Source organism: Arctopsyche grandis, chromosome 2 (genome assembly GCF_051622035.1).
Source record: "Arctopsyche grandis isolate Sample6627 chromosome 2, ASM5162203v2, whole genome shotgun sequence".
Classification (NCBI taxonomy): domain Eukaryota; kingdom Metazoa; phylum Arthropoda; class Insecta; order Trichoptera; family Hydropsychidae; genus Arctopsyche; species Arctopsyche grandis.
The window spans coordinates 32,013,012-32,033,735 of record NC_135356.1 but is presented as its reverse complement, the minus strand read 5'-3'; the positions used below and the strand labels follow the sequence as shown (position 1 = coordinate 32,033,735).

At 33.8% G+C, this 20,724-nt stretch overlaps 1 protein-coding gene across 2 annotated transcripts in view; it reads right to left on the bottom strand.

The window, feature by feature from the left end:
* Nucleotides 1-758: 758 nt before the first annotated feature.
* Nucleotides 759-20,724, bottom strand: part of LOC143921156 (uncharacterized) — a 325,759-nt gene continuing 305,793 nt past the window's right edge. The window contains exons 1-4 of one of the 2 annotated variants that reach the window (XM_077444324.1): nucleotides 5,567-5,592; nucleotides 4,969-5,130; nucleotides 4,634-4,893; nucleotides 759-2,962 (exon numbers count right to left, since the gene is read on the bottom strand). In XM_077444324.1, coding sequence (XP_077300450.1) covers nucleotides 821-1,753 — 933 coding nt within the window. In that variant the 5' untranslated portion in view covers nucleotides 1,754-2,962; nucleotides 4,634-4,893; nucleotides 4,969-5,130; nucleotides 5,567-5,592 and the 3' untranslated portion in view covers nucleotides 759-820. Of the gene's footprint in view, nucleotides 2,963-4,633; nucleotides 4,894-4,968; nucleotides 5,131-5,566; nucleotides 5,593-20,724 lie in introns of those variants that run through there. The other variant, XM_077444333.1, reaches the window with a different exon arrangement.

Here is a 20,724-nt window from a genome sequence, read left to right as displayed (position 1 = left end):
TAGTAACGAAATCATTAAATAGTAGTAAATTTGTTGTAACTGAGCGTCCTTTCTGAAAACCATGTTGTTGCATACTAAGAGATTGCGAGATAGCTGGAAAAAGTTGGTCGTACACTAATTTTTCTAGTATCTTAGCAAATATACATAGCTTTGGTATAGGCCTGTAATTGGAAATTTCGTTTTTTTTTCCTTTCTTATGTACAGGAGATATGAATGCTGATTTCCAGATACAAGGCATAGGCCCTCACTAATAGATCTTTTATAGATAATGGTTAGTGGCAAAGTTAGGCTTTCAGCACATTTTGAGATAAAAATTGGAGAAATTAAATCTGGGCCTGCTGATTTATGAATATCAGTTGATTTCAAAATATTTAATACTTTTTCACTTCGAATTTCAATTGATCCAATTTCAGAGGAAGTTGTGACAGAACAGACGTTGGTTGGTAAGGGATAAGAGGAAGTCGATTGATTAGAGACAGGTTTAAGGAACGTCGAGTAAAAGAAGGAAGAAAACAAATTACAAATGTCCACCCCCGTACCAGCGGTAATGTCACCATGATACAGAATATGAGGTAGGATGTTGTTTTTGTTCCTTGATTTAATGTAGGACCAGAATGCTTTGGGATTCAAGGAAATGTCGTTTTCTACTTTAGTCATATAATTTTTGAAACATTCTTTCTCTAAAGTTTTTGCCCGATTGCGTAATAGTACAAAGGTATGATGGTCAGCCAAGTTGTTATAATTTTTGAATTTCTTAAAAAATTTGTACTTTTCCTTCAGGATTTTTTTTAGGGGTGCAGTATACCAAGCGGGAAATTTTCTACTTTGAACATGTTTCTGTGGGATATATTAAATTATATATAAGTTTATAAAATGAATTTACAGCATCATCAAAAGAAACAGTATGTAAATAAGACCAAGAAACAGAGTTTAATTCATTTTGAATCTCGTTATAGTTACCAAGATCAAAAAGGAATCTAGTATAAGGTTTAGATCTAAGTGATCGATAAATAGTTAGATCAGCAGTAATTAAAAGAGATTTATGATAAGGATCCTCAGGAACGAGAGGATCTAAACAGGCATCTACTACCAAATGTTCATTTGATAAAACTAGATCAAGAATACGGCCGAATAAGTTAAGTACTCCATTATATTGTTTAAAGTTACAAAAATGTAATGCATCAATAAGAGTCATTTCGGTGCTTCTTAATGAATTGATAGGCATAAGTCCTCCTCTGGAGATATCCTGGGACCATTGGATATTACTTAGATTGAAATCTCCCACGATTAAAAATCTATCATCCGGGTAGTTTGTTGAAATAGTAGACATGTTTTCAAGAAAATTAGTAAGTTGAGTATTAAAAGAATTACCTATGTTCTCAGAACATAAATACAATACACATACATGAAATTTGAGAAGGTTGCGATGATTAGTGATGTTGCGTAAAGTGAGAGATATCCACATATCTTCCACAGAAGAGTGCCATTCTGGACGTGGAACAACTCCAAGTTCACGCTTAGTTGCTACAAGGCAACCACCACCACGTTTTTGGTTTAATCTAACATAATTACGATCTCTTCGCCATACTATATATCTTTCATCAAAGAGTTTCTCATCACTTATAGTGTCAATCAACCAAGTTTCAGTAAGCAAAATAATATCATAATTGGACATGTTTATATTTCGTAAAAAAATATCAGTTTTTGTACGGAGACCACGTACATTTTGATAATATAAATTAATAGAATCCATTAAGTAGTCTCAGAAAAATAATAGAAAAAAAAAGGTACACATATATATATGTGTATACAAATGCATATAAACACATACACACATATATACAATTATACACGAAAATACACATGTCCATATGCATACATACAAAAATATGAAACGGATCAATAGAGTAGGAAGATAAAGCATATGGAAATAAGGAACATGGAAAGTACACAGGATAAAATATAGCAATGTAATAAAAATCGGATAAATTGTAAAACGTAAATAGAATTGGCAATTAATGAGTACGTAGTGATAGACGTGTAGATATCCATAAGCATAAATATCAGTAGTTATGTGTAATATGTATATAAATATACATAAACTTGCATCCATAGAAGTGATACGGAATTACCGAGCAAACCATCACTCGTGATACCAATTGAATTATAATAAAATAAATAAAGCGAATTATATAGTTGTTTAGCAAGTATTTGTTCATATCTAATCTATAATTTGGAAAGAGACTTTGTATGTATCCTTGGTCGTCGTCCGTAGATCGGTGACGTCATCGAACACGTGATTCGATTTTTTTTTTTCGATCCATGGGTGCCGATTTGTTTTTTTCGATTCAATGGATTCACCCCCGTGGGGGCGCAAGGCGAGTAGTTTCATGGGGCCCCGCCAGGGGCGCCACAAGGGGCGCAGCCCCGTGGGGCCCCGAAGGGGGCCCAGGGGGCCCAGCCTCATGGGGCGCAGCCCCATGGGGCTCAAAAGGGGGCGCAGCTTTATGGGGCACACTATTTCTGTTTGAATTAAGTCAAACAGAAATAGTGTTTTTGGAACTGAAAATTGTACTTTTATTGCCACTTTTAAATACAACGACTCGTATAAAGTTATTTAAATACTCATTAGGAATTTATTAGTTTAAAATATTTGGAGTCAGCATGGTAAATATAATATAAAACAAAAAACCATTAGGTACTGATGGAAATAAAATAAAGTAAAAATGAAAATAATACAATAAGAATAAACCAATAAAGGTGAGTATTTTTGTTGAACGTAATTTATAATGAAGTGTTCAATATTACATTAAGAGTAAGAATAAGTACTGACGGCTATGTCGATCCAAGTATCGGATGCTTTGAGCGAATTCTCCAATTCGTGAAACCATTCCAGCGTCTGATCCATGATTGATCTCGGCACGCCAACATAATTTTCAGCATTCAACGGGTCTAAAGGTATCTGAAAATTGACATTCACAAAACGATTACTCATTGATGAAAGACAATTTCATTGGCAATCTTTAAAAACATGACTTAAATGCCTTTGAACAGTATTTTATGCCAATCAAAATCAGATTTAATCAAATGGTCTGATTTTTAACTCTTTAGTCAGGCCGCACACCAAAGATGCATCAATCAGCATGCACGCTGTAAATGCTTCACTGTATTTGCTTCGTCACATTTAGCACTTAACTTTAAATGCGACGTAAACACGCACACCATCACTACATTTGCAGTCATAACATGATGGCAAACACATTCGCCAGCGAATTCAGGAAGTAGTTACTTTAATCATAGAGAGTACTTCTCTTTTCATCTTATGGCATGCGCAGATGCAGATAGACTATTTACAAGTATTGACGTAGGAGATTATGGCAGAAATAGTGATTCTGGAGTATTTCGTAACTGCAGATTAGGCCAAGCACTTTCAAATAATACTTAAAAAATCTCAGAGTCGATGCCATTAATAGGAGAAGAAGAATTTGGACGACCATTCAATTTTTATTTTGTGGCGGATGAAGGATTTCCCCTTTGCACCAATATTATGAGACTGCATAATGGAAGTCTTGAACAATATTTAACTACCGTTTATCTAGAGGTCGAATGCGCTTTTTGTATACTCGTACTTGTATCGAAGTTTCGTGTATTTGAAACACCGTGTATTTGTCCTGTTCAGTGGATAAATCTGTTAAAATTGTTAAAACTACTTGCATACTTCACAACTTCATTAAGATGAACGAAAAATATCAGTTTACTTCAAAAACTGAAAACAATAACAGCGAGTTCTAGTCACTATCATGACAATTATCAAAGAAGGCCGGGTAATGATGCCATTCAAAACAGGGAATATTTATGTGAGCATTGAACAAAACACAGTTAGCCCATTAATTCATATATTTATGCAAATAATAAATGTTATATCTTACATCTGAAGGATGCAGTAGAAACATTAGGCGGCTCTTTTTCATACTTTGTAGTCTTTTTTGTGGATTCTTTTCTCATGCTGGTATGCTGGATCCTTTTCTCGTTTATTAATACCGAAATAAGCTGAAAGTGAAGATCAGGGCAGACTGAATTCAAGTTATAAATTCGTTGATTTTTAGCAGTTTTTTGTAATACCACATAAAATTTTGCAAGGGAAATTTTTCGAAAAATATACTATTCAAGGATGTATGTAAGTGTTTTTTTTTCTGACAATATAAGCCATCATCAGAGTTCTTTGTTGCTATTTGCTTTGACACAGTAAAATTTTGATGCAGAAATATCTTGGAAGTACATATTCTAGATTGGAGGTCCCTTCAAGCCAGTCACACGACTGTTCAGTTATCACCGAGTGATTCGGAATCAGTGGCTACTCTTTCCAATTCCTCATACGCTATATCCTAGGTTGCCAGATTTCCAAAATCACAGATCGGAACATTCACTATTTCGAACAATGAAAAACAAAGAATCTTAAGAATCAATGAAGATATTAAGGAAAAAATATTTTTAATTAAATTATAATGTATATAAATAAGTACATACACACATATATATATATATGTAGAAGAGAACATATAAAAAATAGTTACTTAATAATCCACAGGAATCACAGTTAATAAAATATTTTGGATACAATTACAAGAATTACATTTTGTTTTAAGAAGTCAGGATTTTCAGAGGCATTCCGGGACTCGGGATTTGTCTGTTGAACTCAGGACAGTCCCGCTCAAATGGGGACGTCTGGCAACCCTGGTCATATCATAACACAGTAAGCTCATCTTTTCCGATATTTCATTGAATAATTAACTCCCAGTGGAATCATCTTTCAATCTGGCCATCCCGGATGTCTCTACATGGTTATTATCATTGATCATTTCGAATATGACATTATTTTCTTCACCGTGACACCTAGCCATTTGAAAATAAAGACTATATTGTAAAGTAAATAAATGCATATCAATATAAATAACAATTTATAATAACCATTCAGCTCCGAGATCTGTAATAGCGTCTCCGAGTGGCAAGCTGTTTGCTCGTTCGTCTATCGGATTCCCGGCCTCCAACGGCAAAGCTTCCTACCCATTTTCAAAAAGCTTGGTGAGACCAGCCGGTCCGCCATCAATTACTACCACATCATAAACTTCACTGAAATATAAAAATAAATCTAATTAAAACTGACGTCACATAATCGTCACAATGCTCTAAAATTGTGCCTGAATGGTTATTTTTCTCCTTTACAAAAAATTATACAAATTCAATTTGAATTTGTATGAAATCTCTGTACTGGAATTCCTGTTGATATTAAAAAAGTTGTATACACGGACATACATAGATAGAAGTTTGATTGAAAAGTAAGAGATCTAAATAGCATACAAATACTAAAGTATTTTAGAATTGTATCGAAACTTCAATTTTGTATCTTTTCATTGATATCTTTATACCAAAATTTTCGCATACATACGTATATATAATATATAATAGAGATAAAATATACACAAAGATTCAAATATATTGCGAAGTGGTTTTAGATTGTAGCGTGCAAGAAAATGATATGAACCGAATCAAAACAAGTGCTAATTACCTATTGCCGAATGACATTTTGAGGTTATGTGAACGATGACATCTGTCAAATGATAGTTGAATTGGAGCTAGCACCACAATCGATGAGCATACCTATTAGAGCTTTTCTAAAATATCATTTAGTGACTCTATAAATAAATCATGTTTTTTAATGTACATTTATTAATATGTGCATGGATTAGTCCGATTTTCTCGTTTCTCATTCATTTCATATTTTTTATTTTATTTCTTCCCGCTCTCCTGTTCATCTTTTTTTTTTTTATTTACGTTTCAGAATTATTTGAGAGTGATAATTAATCATACTGGGTTTCAAATTTATGACACGAAAACTAAATTATTTCACTTTCTTGAAATGTTAAATGCAACTAAAGTACCGCTAGATGGCATTGTTAGAAATAACAGTCGGTAAAGCTGATTTCTACTTTATCGTACTGCAAACGATTGCCATGGATGTCAATATTTTCACATAATGCATTAAGTTCAGGAACGACGAACCTAATTATAAAAATTTAGCTCGCACGCGAAGGATTTAAAATTTGGCCAGTCGTATGTATTCAGAACTGTGTAAGCAAATGTAGAATAAGAAAAAACGCAAAAAAAAATTTATAATGACTTTTTGATATAATGATAAAAAAAAAATTCGATAACGGAAAGTACATACATGTTTACACATACCGGCTATGAGAGCATTTTCAATACAAATTGAATACAAATGTAGGGAAATTTACACAAGACAAAGGTTCTAGTTCCGGTTATTAAATTTTGTTCAAATTTTTTTTATTACTTAAAATCAGTGACCCGAACTGGAACTGAACCGAAAACCGGACAAACCGTTATATTTGCCGGAACAAAAACCGAAACCGAACCGATATTTTTTTGGTTAAATTAGTACTTATGGTACTAAAATACCATAAAGATTTATTGCAGCTATTTCCTTTCAAAAGATGCAAGAACAATATCACTTTCTTGACTAGTATTCGTTCTTTATTAGTCGATAAAAAAAGGTTCACTCTCAAAATATAAACTACGCCCAAAAACAGCTCACTTGGTAAGAAACAGAACACTGTTGTAGGAAATATAAAGAATTAATATTTTTATAAATTCAATTTTATTTACAAATATAAATAATTACGAAATATATTTTTTTTTTACAAATAAAATTGAACGCAGCTTTACATATGTATGTATCTACATACAAACATAGGTGCAAATTAGATAAAATAAAATGTAAATTCGAGATCTTCTTTTAAATAAACGACACCATTTTGCAAATTGGATCGATAGGAATTGAATCTTGTAATGGCAATAAGATTAAATGATTTTATGACATCCTGTATTTGCATGATGATTTTTCTTTTTTGTAAAAGGTAAGATTTAGCCTAATAGAACAATCTTCGGCAGATTAAATCTTAAAAAAAGAGAGTTTCGAAACAAAAGGGTCCAGCAAATCGGAAGGCCCAAATCGAGATGGCCAGATGGGATGTTCGCTCAATCGGAGGACGGACTCGTTGAATTTAACACCTCTGCAGGTAGATATGACTAGAGGTAGGATAGTCACAGTCAGTGGCGGACTGGCCATACAAGCGTACATGCCCGATGGCATGTGGGCCCCACTATCCGTTAGAAAATATGGGCCCTCAGTAAAATTAAATAACTTTTTAATTTAACTATTTCACGTGTGTAAAAATTTATAGGATATTGCACTTTGGGACCTAGAGTTTGGGTATTTCAACAAAACAAATTTCTTACGATATACACAAACAACTAATGCCTGCTTTAACAGCCCAAGGATCGGTTAACTTTTTTTATTAGGCTTGAAATGTAAGTTTCAACATTTGCGTGGGCCCTTTTACCGGGCCCATTTCCAACCTCAATATTATGCATATACCAATACCTATGTAACAACTACCTACTGAAATAAAAATGGGAATAAACAAATTTCCCTGAATAATATAAACTGAATTGCTTAAACAATTTTGATAGGACGATTCATCATCAACCAGCGATTTAAATTTACTTCATACATACTTTCAAAATAACATTTGATTATACTTCGACGATATAGTAAGATTTAAATACACAATTTTAAACAGTTTCCGAATATTAAATCTATTCCTAATCTAGACAAATCCATGTATATAGAAACATAGGATAGGGGCCCCCTCCCCAAAATCCTGATTTTCGATTAACATTAATTGAAAATATTATGCATTTTTTGTTTTCAGGGATAATTTGGGGGGGCACTCGCCCCCCTAAATTAAGGAATAGTGTGAATTTAGAAAATATTATGGATTTAATGATTAATGGGATACTATGGATCTATGAATGCTGCGTTTATTTCTTATGTACATATGTTACTTTTGGGTAACTAATAAAATAATCGCTGCTATGTGCTTTGAAAAAAAAAAGATTTTATTATTTTGAAGCAAGTATATTTTGGTTTTTAAGTGGTATGCCATTAGTAACATTCTTAGAAATTGTTCATCCCATGGAGCGAATCGTTAGAAAGGTCCCCTTTACTTTATTTTGTCTCAAAAACAGATATGTATCGTTTATTTTTCCGAATGTTCGTATATTTTTTGATATAGTGATACATTTTGATGGTCGATGTTTGTTAACCATGTGAAGATTTTTGGAAAAAAATTTTCACCTGCGGCGCTTTTTTGACTTTTTACATAATATTTTTTTCTAATTATTTTTTCAAAAATAAGCTTAATTTTTTCATATTTTATATTTTCCATTTTTATTCCGATATAAAAAAGATTTTTTGAAAAAAAACTCAATTTGACCAATCTTTGCCTGCCCCCCCAAGAAAAAGCTGAAATGACGTCCCTGATTGTTTTCTACCGAAAGTAAAAGCCGCTTTTATGCCGCATTCTTTTATGATGCATTATATGATAAGGATTAAAACGAAATATACAATGTAATTTATGGATCTATTTTGCTTTTGCCATTTTTCTTGTACCTAAATTTGTTTATTCCCATTTTTGAAAATTTTATTTATTTTTTGCCCTTGATTTTTAGCGTGATCGAAAGAAGAAAATTTTGTCATATGGGGGGGGGGGGGGACAAATTTTTTTAACCCTGGGTGGGGGCCCCCTTTGACTCCTGGCATGCACTGATTTCAGTCCCAGTCCGCCACTGGTCACAGTGCTATCCATTGTTCGGCAAACCTTTAACAATGCATTTACAACCTCTGAACAATACACGGCCCCCTCAGGCTCCGGTGACTAGATATGACACATTCCAAGCTGTGGCGCCAATGATCAACACGCGTCCTTTGGTTGGTCTGTAAACAGTGCTTAGATGGCACAAGATATTGTGCGAATGAATTGTGTATAAATACATAACATATGTGGTTGTATATCATTTAGGTAACAAAATATAATTACATATTATTGAATTTCCTGGATGACGATTCCCATAGAAATGGAATGGTGAATTGTAACAATGTCATATGTACATACATATATGTATAACGATAATGGTTGAATACAAAATTGGCATACTGCAATTGGAACCTGCTAGAGATTAAAAACCCGTCTCGAGATAACACATACATATTGCTATTCGACATGAAAGCGATGCAAAATTTTGAAATTATTATTTTAAAAAGTTCAATGACTCGGCTCTATTCAGAAATGGCATTTGGAATAATAATTAAATGAGCAAAATAAGAAAATCGTTATTTTAGCAAAAGTCGGTTGGATCTGCACAATTTGGAGCTGAAGGCGAGAGTCGGGGAATCGTGCAGTGGATTACAGTTCGGCAATCGCATTGGTTATTTGTTCGATTGGTTAACTTTTTATTGAAAAGACTAATTAGTGTTTGTGTAACAAGCAATCGCAGTCGCACATACCTGTGGCGTGGCAACAGAAGACTGGGTGGGTGGGTGGGAGTGGGTGGAGTGGGTGGGAGTGGGTGGGAGGACGAGGCAACCGCCAATGAAGAGTGCGACAAGGAGTGGAACTGATATTTATTATTAAGGAGTTCTTAATGGCAACAAATCAAAAGGCCAGCAATTTAATCAATTTTGTTGGTATACAAATCAGTTTTCGGCAAGTATTTTACTATCAGAATGTTCCGTATTACATATAATATTAAATGTCAGTGTTAATAAAAAATGGAGAGTATAAAAATCTGAAGTACATTCGCCAGAACAAATACATAGCAATGTCTGTTGTTATCTTAGCAAAAGTCCGATGGATCATACTTTCCTCTTCCCGAAACAAATACAAAAAAATGTATGTAAGTAGATATGTCTGTTTAAACTTTCTTATTTATACCCTAGGAGTTACTGGCGGATCCAAGGGGGTGCCAGTCACCCACCTTGGACGAATTTAAATATTATTATTCATTAATTTCATTTAAGATTGTAATTTTTCATATTACAACTTATATAATTTAATTTTTCATGTCACAAGTAAATTCGCCAGAACAAATAGCAATGTCCGTTGGATGGAATTGTATATCAAAATCGTTTTAAAGGAGCTCTAAACAAACGATCAATGCGAAAAAATGTTAAACACCTGTTTTATAGGTTTCAAACATCACCGTAGCGAGGCCTTGGCAAATGGGAGCTCATCTATTTCATTTTTTAATAAAACATTTTAATTTTAAGTTGAATTCGATGTGTTTTTCAAATATCCATTTTATATTTTTCGATTAGATATGTAGTTTGTTCGAGGCATCGTTATGCATGTTTTAATTTTAATACTTTTGAGTTTTGAGTTCTATTTTTGGAACCTTACAAACTGTTTTTAATTTTATTTCACCACTTAATAAATAGATGGGAACCTTTTGGACTTGCACCAATTGTCGCGTCCCCAAATAATATCATCGTTGTTAGCTTGAAAAATCATTCGGATACGAGATGGAATATTTTAGCCTAGTCTACTGTTTTGAAAAGATTTTTACACCAGAATAGTTTTCTCTTTAAAAAAACACAAGTATATATATTTTATTTTTAAAGTTGAGACCATTGTGGCATTACATGAATTCCTAATGCGCCACAATGGTCAAAAAAATATAACACAAAAGAAACAAACTATACATAAATTAATACATATGTATAATTCATAAAAAAAAATTATATATATAGGTATATATCTATCATGTTTATTATTATATAGGCAGGGGCGTTATTTCAGCTTTTCCCATGGGGGGGGGGGGCAAAATTTGTGGGGGGTGTATTATGTATAATGAGTACATATATGAATTTTAACTATTTATTTTTTTCATTTTTTATTTATATATTTTTATCAATAAAAGTAATAGTTAAATAACTTTAAAGGATAAACGAGTTTTGCAAATATCTTTCAAAGCAAGACAATCAACATTTTTAGTTAACATTTTTTTCTGTGAAAAATCGATGTGTTTATATTATGTACCTATACATATACAGTCACGATTTCGGAAACCGGAACACTTGTGATTTTACGATTTTTGGGCACTAAAAATATTGTCCCTTTAGGTATGTGGTTTTTAACGATCGGGTCTTTTAAATGTGATTTTTTTCTACAATTTGAGTTCAGTTTAGTGTGAGTTTTCGAGGTGTACGGATCGAAATCGTTGAAAATAAAAATACCATGCGACAATACACTCAACTATCATTGGAGGAGAATATAAAAATCGCGGCTTTGGCAGACTCTGGACATTCATTGCGATCAATTTCTCAACAAATGGGACGATCTGTATCTACTTTGTCAAGAATAATGAAAAAGAAAAAGGATTCTGGAACTTTTCATCGTAAGAAGGGGACAGGACCGAAAAGATGCACATCCGAGAGACAAGATCGCCTGATAACTCTATTATCTTTACAGCAACGGTTCACAACTGCTGTAGAGATAAGAAAAGATATCTTGGATCAATTTTCAATTGAAATTAGTGATGTAGCCTTAAGAAAACGACTCAGAGAAGCTGGACTGCACGCTCGGAAACCTGCGAAAAAACAATTACTTACGAAGAAAATGATGAAAAAACGATTAGAGTGGTCGAAATATCACAAAAATTGGACGAAATCGGATTGACGACAAGTCATATTTTCTGATGAGTCGAAATTTAACCTCTTCAGCTCCAATGGTTTTCCGTATGTTCGAAGAAAAGTTGGAGAAAGATTCGACCAAAAATGTACCCTGAGACAGTGAAGCATCCCCCAAGCCACATGATTTGGGGATGTTTTTATTATTATGGAATTCGTCGAATACAGTTTGTGCAAGGTTCCATTAATGGAATAGCATATAAAAAAATTCTAGAAGAAAGTTTTATCCCATCAATGGAAAACCATCTTTCAAATTCTGATGATGTCATATTCCAAGATGACTCTGCCCCTTGTCATCGAGCTAAATTAGTGAGTATTAATTTTATTTAATGATATTGAATGTAATTAATAATATGTCGATCAAAAAACTGAAATATTTTTGTTACTTTTTATTAGGTTCGGGCTTATTTGCAGGAATTGGGTGTAAAGAAATTAACATGGCCTGGGAATAGTCCCGATTTAAACCCAATTGAAAATGTATGGATGGCTATTAAATATAGGATTAGTAAAACAAATGTGTCTAGCCATCAATCATTAAAAGAGACCATTGAAAAAGTATAGTATGAAGACTTCTCCATCGACATTTTAAGAAACTTTATAGATTCTATGACTAACCGTATAAAAGCCGTCATAAAATTAAAAGGAGCCGCAACAAAATATTAATTAAGTTTTTATAATTCGTAAATAATACCATGTGATTAATAAAATTAAAAGTTTACGCTCAATTGTCTTTTTTCATTCAAAATTTCATTCAACTGTGGAGACTGCGTTTGGTCATAAAAACCGTCTCGGACTAAAATTCTCCCTACCTTTTTTGTTGTTGTTTCTTTTCTTAACAATTGTCATTAAAATAAACCACTGTGATATAATCTACCATTTTTATGACTTTGGGTGTTTATTTTATTTAAGTTCACTGAAATTTCACGCAAAATCACATTTTTCTATGGTGTTCCGGTTTCCGAAATCGTGACGTACCTTACAGTGTTCTAAATAATTTCAATACATATTCTATTTTGGTTGGTTTAGTATTTTAATTCGAATTCATAATAATACTAAAAACAAAGTGGATAGTCCCATTTAGATCGACTTATTCAATGTCAGCAGATGCAAGATGAAATCCGTTCTATTTAAACACTTTTTCAATCTAATGTAATTTATTTTTACTTTTATGTGTACATTTTTATATCGCGGGTTGAGCGAGCTCAGTGCGGACGTGTGTTTGTGTGTTGTCCCGATAAGTATGTAGAATTTTGTGTTAAATTGGAGCTAAAGAGGAGGTGCTGGGATGAGTATTTAGCTCTTCTGGCGCCTCGCAAGTTAGTACATAATCAGAATCATTACCTATGCTTGATTTCATATATTTTTTAAATGGAATTTAAATTTATAATATTTTCATATTTACATAATTACCCACATAATTTCTTCACATTTCTTTTGATAATAATTTATTATTAACGTCGATTGATTTATTAATGATAGTATTGATAATATTTAACGTTGAATTATTTCATATTTAATATTGAGTGTTGAATGGTTTATATTTCAATGTTGAATTATTTCATAATTGATTATTTAATATTGAGTGTGAATTTTATTTAATGTTGATAATTTAATATATAGGATACTTGTACTCAACGTTAACGTTATTGTTTGGTACTAATTTCATAAATATTATGATTGTGAATAAACTGTCAATATATGTAAATATATCATAAATGGAAACACACGTCCGTCCGCACGGAGTAATTACTAAGCTCAGAGCAGAGCTCCATGCAACCGCTCAGGTCCCCAAGTTGCAAATAGGGGAACGACTCTTGTAGTCAACTGCCATGGCGACATGGTGGTCCTGGACAAGGAGCGCTGATATAAGAGTGGTGATGAGTGAATCCGTAGTAAGTTTCACTCTATAAAATGTCACACAACACTATGACGGTCTCAGGTCAGCGGCGAGTAAGTGCCGCCGCTTAACAAAAGCACAACCCGGTTTTGAAAGGTACCGTAACACCCTTCATAGAGAAGGAAACTCCATAAAAAATTCCCTGGCAGTGGGCAGCAGCTCTGTCAGTACCATCCACGGCGGAAGTATATGCAATATACTAAAACGGCAAAAGATGGAAGATTCAAAGCGACGTGGCAGCCACTCAATCGGTTTGAATTCTGCGGAGCAGAAGGTTTGGGGAAAACTACTGTGCTCTCATATCCCTAGTATAACCACCATGAAGAGAAAACCTAAAACCACGGCCCCGAGTCTCCGGCGTCCCTTCAATGGGACAGGGGTGCTAAGAATCCCCGGACTCAAAGTGGTGAACATACGAAAAATTGGTACATGGAACGTTAGGACCATGTATCAAGCAGGTAAAATTGAAAATCTGCAAATAGAAATGAAAAAAAACCAAATACAGATGCTCGGCATAAGCGAAGCTAGATGGCCTGGAGCAGGAAAAACGATGCATTGCAATGGATATACGACTTACTACTCGGGATCGCTTGACGGCACTCATAAGAATGGTGTTGCTGTGATTCTGAAGACGACATCAGTAAAAGTGTGAGATACTTTATTCCGTTATCTGAACGAGTCATGATGATACAATTAGCAGGAAAACCTATAAATGTTAACATAATACAAGTGTATGCCCCCACTTTCGATAAAGAAGAAAATGAGATTGAAGAATTTTATCAACAAATCATAGAATTGATGACATATACGAAAAAACATGATGTTAACATTATAATGGGAGATTTCAACGCCAAAGTTGGAGACGAAGAAACAATGGGTATAACTGGTCGCTTCGGACTTGGAGAAAGAAATGAGAGAGGAGACAGACTAGTTCAGTTTTGCCAGGAAGAGCAGTATGTTATCTTGAATACTTTCTTTAAGCTACCTAAAAGAAGATTATACACATGGAAATCCCCAATGGACTGTCCTGAAAATATTGTGTGAAACCAAATTGACTTTATTTTGATAAACAGTAGATTTAAAAATAGTATAAAATCGGTGAAAACCTACCCTGGTGCAGACGTGGCATCCGATCATAATCTACTTTGTGGGAAATTGAAGATAAGACTGAAAAAGATTTTAAGAGCATCAAAACCTAAACCAAGATTGGATTTAGAGCTGCTTAAAAATCTTACGATCCACGAACAATTTACAAAAGATCTCAATAAAAATTTTAAACAAAAATGTATTGAAGAAAATAGTAATGTAAACTTAAAGTGGGAAGGTATGAAATCAGCAATGACCCAATCTGGGAAAAAGTTTCTTGAAACAAATCAAATTAATAATATTAAACAACCTTGGATGACGGATGAAATTATACATTTAATGGAAGAACGTAGAAAACACAAACATAATAATCCAACACAATATAAAAATATTCACCGCCAAATTCAAAGGAAAATTAAAGAAATCAAAGAAAAATGGATGGAAAATAAATGTAACGAAATTGAAAAATTACAAGAAAAACACGACGAATTTAACGTACATAAAAAACTAAAAGAAGCAACAGGATCATTCAGAAAAAAAGATTTCATACTCCTTAGGAATAAAAATGGAAAAATCATTTTAAATATGGATGAGAAGAAATCAGAATGAACCGAGTACACAAAATTGCTCTTTAAAGACAATAGAGAAACCGGAGGGCATATTGAAGATCCAGAAACGGGACCATATACATATATTGAAATCCGAAGTGGAACATGCTATAAAACTAGCAAAGAGTCGGAAAGCTACTGGACCGGATCTGATTCCTGCCGAATTTCTCAAGTTATTGGACGACGATAACATAGAAGATCTAACAAAACTCTTCAATAAAATATATTTATCAGGCGAAGTACCTAGCGATTGGTTACAATCCATATTTATCCCGTTGCCAAAAAAGAGTAACGAGAGAACGTGTAGCGACTTCAGAATAATTAGCCTAATGAGTCACACATTGAAGATCCTACTAAAGATAATACAGGGCAGAATTTACTCACGGTGTGAAGAGGTGATTAGCAGAGAGCAGTTTGGGTTCAGACAAGGCTTGGGTACCCGAGAGGCCCTTTTCTGTATGAAAACACTACTCCAAAGATGCAGAGAAGTCCGTAAACCTGTGTACATCTGCTTTATAGACTTTGAAAAGGCCTTTGACCGTGTCTAACACGCTCGCCTGATGGAAACATTAAAAAATATTGGCCTGGATGACAGAGATGTCAGATTGCTACGAAATATTTATTGATGAGATTCCTATAGAACGGGGCGTCAGGCAAGGATGCATCCTATCACCTACTCTTTTTAACACCTACACCGAATCCATCTTCCACGATGCTCTCCAAGAGGCGGAGGGCATCAAGGTGGGCGGCGAGACGATCACCAATATAAGATATGCTGATGACACGGCACTAGTCGCTGAAAATTTAGCAGACCTGCAAAGATCTCTAGACCGTGTACATCAAAAAAGCAATCGAAGAGGTCTGCGCATAAATCTAAAGAAGACAAAATTTATGATAGTAGATAGAATGCAAACAGACACCGGGAATCTAACCTTGGATGGAGAGGTGATAGAAAGAGTAAAAAGATTCAAATACCTGGGTACCTGGCTGAATGAAGAGATGGACCCAGAAGAAGATTTAAGAATCCGCATCGAGATGGCTAGAACAGCATTTGTAAAAATGAAGGCGGCGCTTACAAACAAGCATCTCAATCTTCATACGCGGTTGAGATTCGCGAAGAGCTACGTCTGGACAGTATTACTACACGGATGTGAGACGTGGACTCTGAAAACCAAGATGATCAGCCGCATTGAAGCTTTTGAGATGTGGGTCTATAGGCGTATGCTGAAGATTCCGTGGACCAAAAAGATATCAAACGAAGCTGTCCTCGGCATGATGGGGAGAGGCAGGGAACTTGTTTCTGTCATCAAGCGGAGAAAGATGGAGTACCTCGGACACATGATACGGGGTCCAAAATACGAATTTCTCCATTTGATAACCATGGGGAAAATAGAAGGAAAAAAATGGATTGGCAGGAAAAAGTTATCTTGGCTTCGAAACATGCGCATGTGGACCGATATGAGCGCCGAAGAGGTGTTCCGAGCCGCTGAAGACCGATGCGGATATATTCAAATAATCGACGAGGTGGTCGCCAACGTCCGGATGCGGACAAGGCATTAACAAGAAGAAGATACATTTTTGTGTGCATGTATGCGTGCATAAATATATGTGTGTATGTATATGTACATATGTTATGAACGTATATATACCTATGTATGTGTACAAATTCTTACTTATTTTTTACTAAGTTGAAATTTCAACAGGTGCTTTTGGATTGATACATGATTTAAAATAAAGTTACAATACGAATAGTAATAATTAATCAGAATCGGAACTGAAACAGAAATTCCGAATGGGTTATGCCAATTAAATTATGCAATAAAAATGGAATAGATGTAACGAAAAATCGATACATTCACAGAATGTTTTCACAACAGATACCTAAAACAAGATAATAAAGATGAACAAGATAATACAGATGAACAGATAATACAGATAAAGATGAACAAGATAAACAAGATAATAAAGTGCTTAATTCACTCAAAGATTTAGCTGATATAATATCAAATCACGGCCCGCCATCATTTTTTAAATATGTTCCTTTTTTATTTTTTACGTTTTTGTATATTGTCTTTTATGATTTAAATAAACATGAATTTTTATTGTAATATTTGATTTCTAAATTAACCTTTAAGTCAAATGAATTCACAAAATACCTATAAGATAAGAAAAGGATGAAACAATCAAAAACGAACTTACCATCAACTTGCTGCCTTTGCATTGCTTTTATTAAGCATATAATGCTGCGTACGGACCAAACCAACGACGATTTTGGGCCAACTTTTAAAACCAGTAGCGTACAAAATATCGAAATAAAAATTAAATTAAAAAATTGAAATTGAACATCAAAATTAAGCTAAAGAGCGAGATTGGGCTAAAATTAGATCATCGTTGATGTTTTGAATTACAAAAATGTTTTGAATTACAAAAATGTTTTGAATTACGACGATACGCATTTACAAACAGAGAAATATTATAATTTCTCTGATAACGAGCGAAAAAAAACCTTGATATTATTTCTAAAAAGTCGTCACGATATACTACTGTGTTTCAGCCGTCGATGAAACATTTAACCAACGACGATTTTGGGCCAACTTTTAAAACCAGTAGCGTACAAAATATCGAAATAAAAATTAAATTAAAAAATTGAAATTAAATATCAAAATTAATCTAAAGAGCGAGATTGAGCTAAAATTAGATCATCGTTGATGTTTTGAATTACAACAATGTTTTGAATTACGACGATACGCATTACAACCAGAAAAATATTATAATTTCTCTGATTACGAGCGAAAAAAACCTTGTTGTTATTTCTTATTAAAAGTCGTCACGAAATACTACTGTGTTTCGGTCGTCAATGAAACATTTAACAAAAAAACTGTCGGTGATTTGTCAAGGGGTTTTTTTTTCTTTCGTCGAAATAAAATTAATAATCACACATTATCCGATAAATTTTACCTCTGAGATGGATTTAATTATTTGATTTATTTCGACGAGAGAAACAATTGAAGACATTATCCGATAAATTGTACCTCTGAAATGATTTAATTAATTGATTTATTTCGACGAGAGAAACAATTGAAGACTAAAAAAATTTCGATTGATGTACCGACAACGCACCGGATTGCGACGATCGCTCGGTCACCCATACTAATATATGATATATTCTCAGTAACTGTGCATTACGGGGACGTAAAAATAATAATTCTTAGATTTTTTTTTGATCTTAGTGCGTATCTTCGTAAGTCAAAACATCTTCGACAAACAAAAGTCAAGGATTACCTGTATGTGATTGTTGATGATCTAATATTAGGTCAATCTCAAAAATTTATTTAAATTGGGCATGTTCTGTTTTAACTTTCAATATTTTATTTTAATTTTAATATATTTTGTAATGAACGGATTTACGCGCGTCTTTATGCAGAGGGCGTGATACGTCGTTATTCTTCCAAGAGTCAAGTTAGGTGGAAACGTGGACTAACCTTGGGATAGTTATATAAATGTATATAGTCGGGGAGGTTCCTGACTGCAAGTCGTCTGCGTTGATAACAGCTCCTCTGGAAGCTGGCTCTGCGGTCGCGTCACAGCAGCGGGAGGGGGGGAGGCAGGAGACAAACTCCGCACTGCCTCGTGTGGACACAAGATGGCGATCTCTGGGCCCCGTCTCCCCCTGGAGACGTGCACAGGAGAGATCTTTCTTCGACGGGAGTTCGCGTGTAAGAGGCCGCGTGCCACCTGCGCGTGCACCTATATAGCTTTTCCCTGGGTGGCCACTCGACATAAAGGGCGAGTGTTGCCCTATGGGACGATGGGAAAACGTCGCGTTACAATTTATTATAATTTTATTTTGATATTTGAATTTAATTTTAATATAATAATAATAGTTTTAATTTTTATATTTAATTTAAATTTTTAAATTTAATTTTTATTTCGATATTTTGTACGCTACTGGTTTTATCCTGCTGGTTAAAACGTTGGCTGAAAATCGTCGTTGGTTTGGTCCGTACGCAGCATAAGAGATTGGCATGTGAAAATATTCTAATAATTCTATAAACAAATACTGTATCTTCGAATAAAATAAAATTTTTAGAACTATTACGATAATTCAGAACAATTTTGCGTTAACTGTTTAGAACACATTTTGATGTCGTTAAATAGACAAGTCATTTGATTATTTCTCATGCATTGTACCTGATTTCAAAGATATAATACCTGCAAATAGCCCATATTTCGCAGATATAGTACTTGCAAATAGCCAATAATTCTCAGATACAGTACCTGCAAATAGCCAATTATTCGTAGATGCGGTACCTGAAAATAGCCAATTATTCGCAGATACAGTACCTGCAAATAACCAATTATTCGCAGATACAGTACCTGCAAATAGCCACAACCAAAAATAATTGTAAAATTATAAAACCCGAAGTCGAAATCCGAATCAGAATCGGATAATATGAAAAGTACGTATTTTACATCGCGGGACGTAAGCAAAAATGTATGTTTAATTTATAAAACTCAATGCCCACAATGATGTGTAATCAAACCCCGGTCATTAACCTCGTAACCTCGAATATTATAAATTAAATTAAGAACACCTCCTTTTTCAGCCGTCGTGGTGTATTGGATTAAAGCCCAGTCAAGCAACCGAGCGGCCTAGGTTCGATTCGAGACAACGTATTAATCTTATTTTTAATAATTTATTATTATTAATATTAATTTTATTTTAATAATAAAATATAATTAATTTTAATTAAAAAATATATCTTTGCACTCTTATTGGAATTTTTCTTCACCACTAGTCTACTCTAGGATGGAAAAAATTATATGATTTTTTTTTTAAATTTTAGTTGTTCATATTATTAATTATGTCGAAGATCAAATTGGTGAATTCATTTTAGCAAAAAATACGCAATTTTTTTTTTGAGATAAAAACTAAATATTATGCTCAGTTATTTTGGGACTATCTGTTCGTCTCCAATTGTGACCATAATAACATGATGTTGATTTGGGATAGCATTTTTCGAATATAGTCACTAAACTCAATTATTTCAAACCATCATAATTACTAAATCGAACTAAATGATAAGTTCTACATTTCTTGTATTATTTATGACGGCAGTTTTGTATAATAAATGAGTTTTATTACTAGAAACTTTTAAAATATGCCTATAGAAATGTTTTCATACCTACCCTATAGTTCGTTAGGCAGTTTGGGTCCAAGAATGCAAAGCTATTGTCTGTTTACTCATTGTATTTTAATGCGTACCCACCCTCATAAAGTGTCTATTGGTTAGTTTTTAAACTGTTAGTTAAAATCATATTTTCTATTCGTTACCTACTTGTAGGACACATCGAAAAAAAAAGTTGGATCATCCCAGAAGGCGGGCAAAGACGAAAATATTAGATTTAACAGATACACGGTGTTTTTGATCACTATTTTTTTACACTTTTCAAACAAATCTTGCCTTTGAAGTTCACGACGAACTCATCGACCACTATGTCTCTGCACGGTATAATTAATTGTCTGC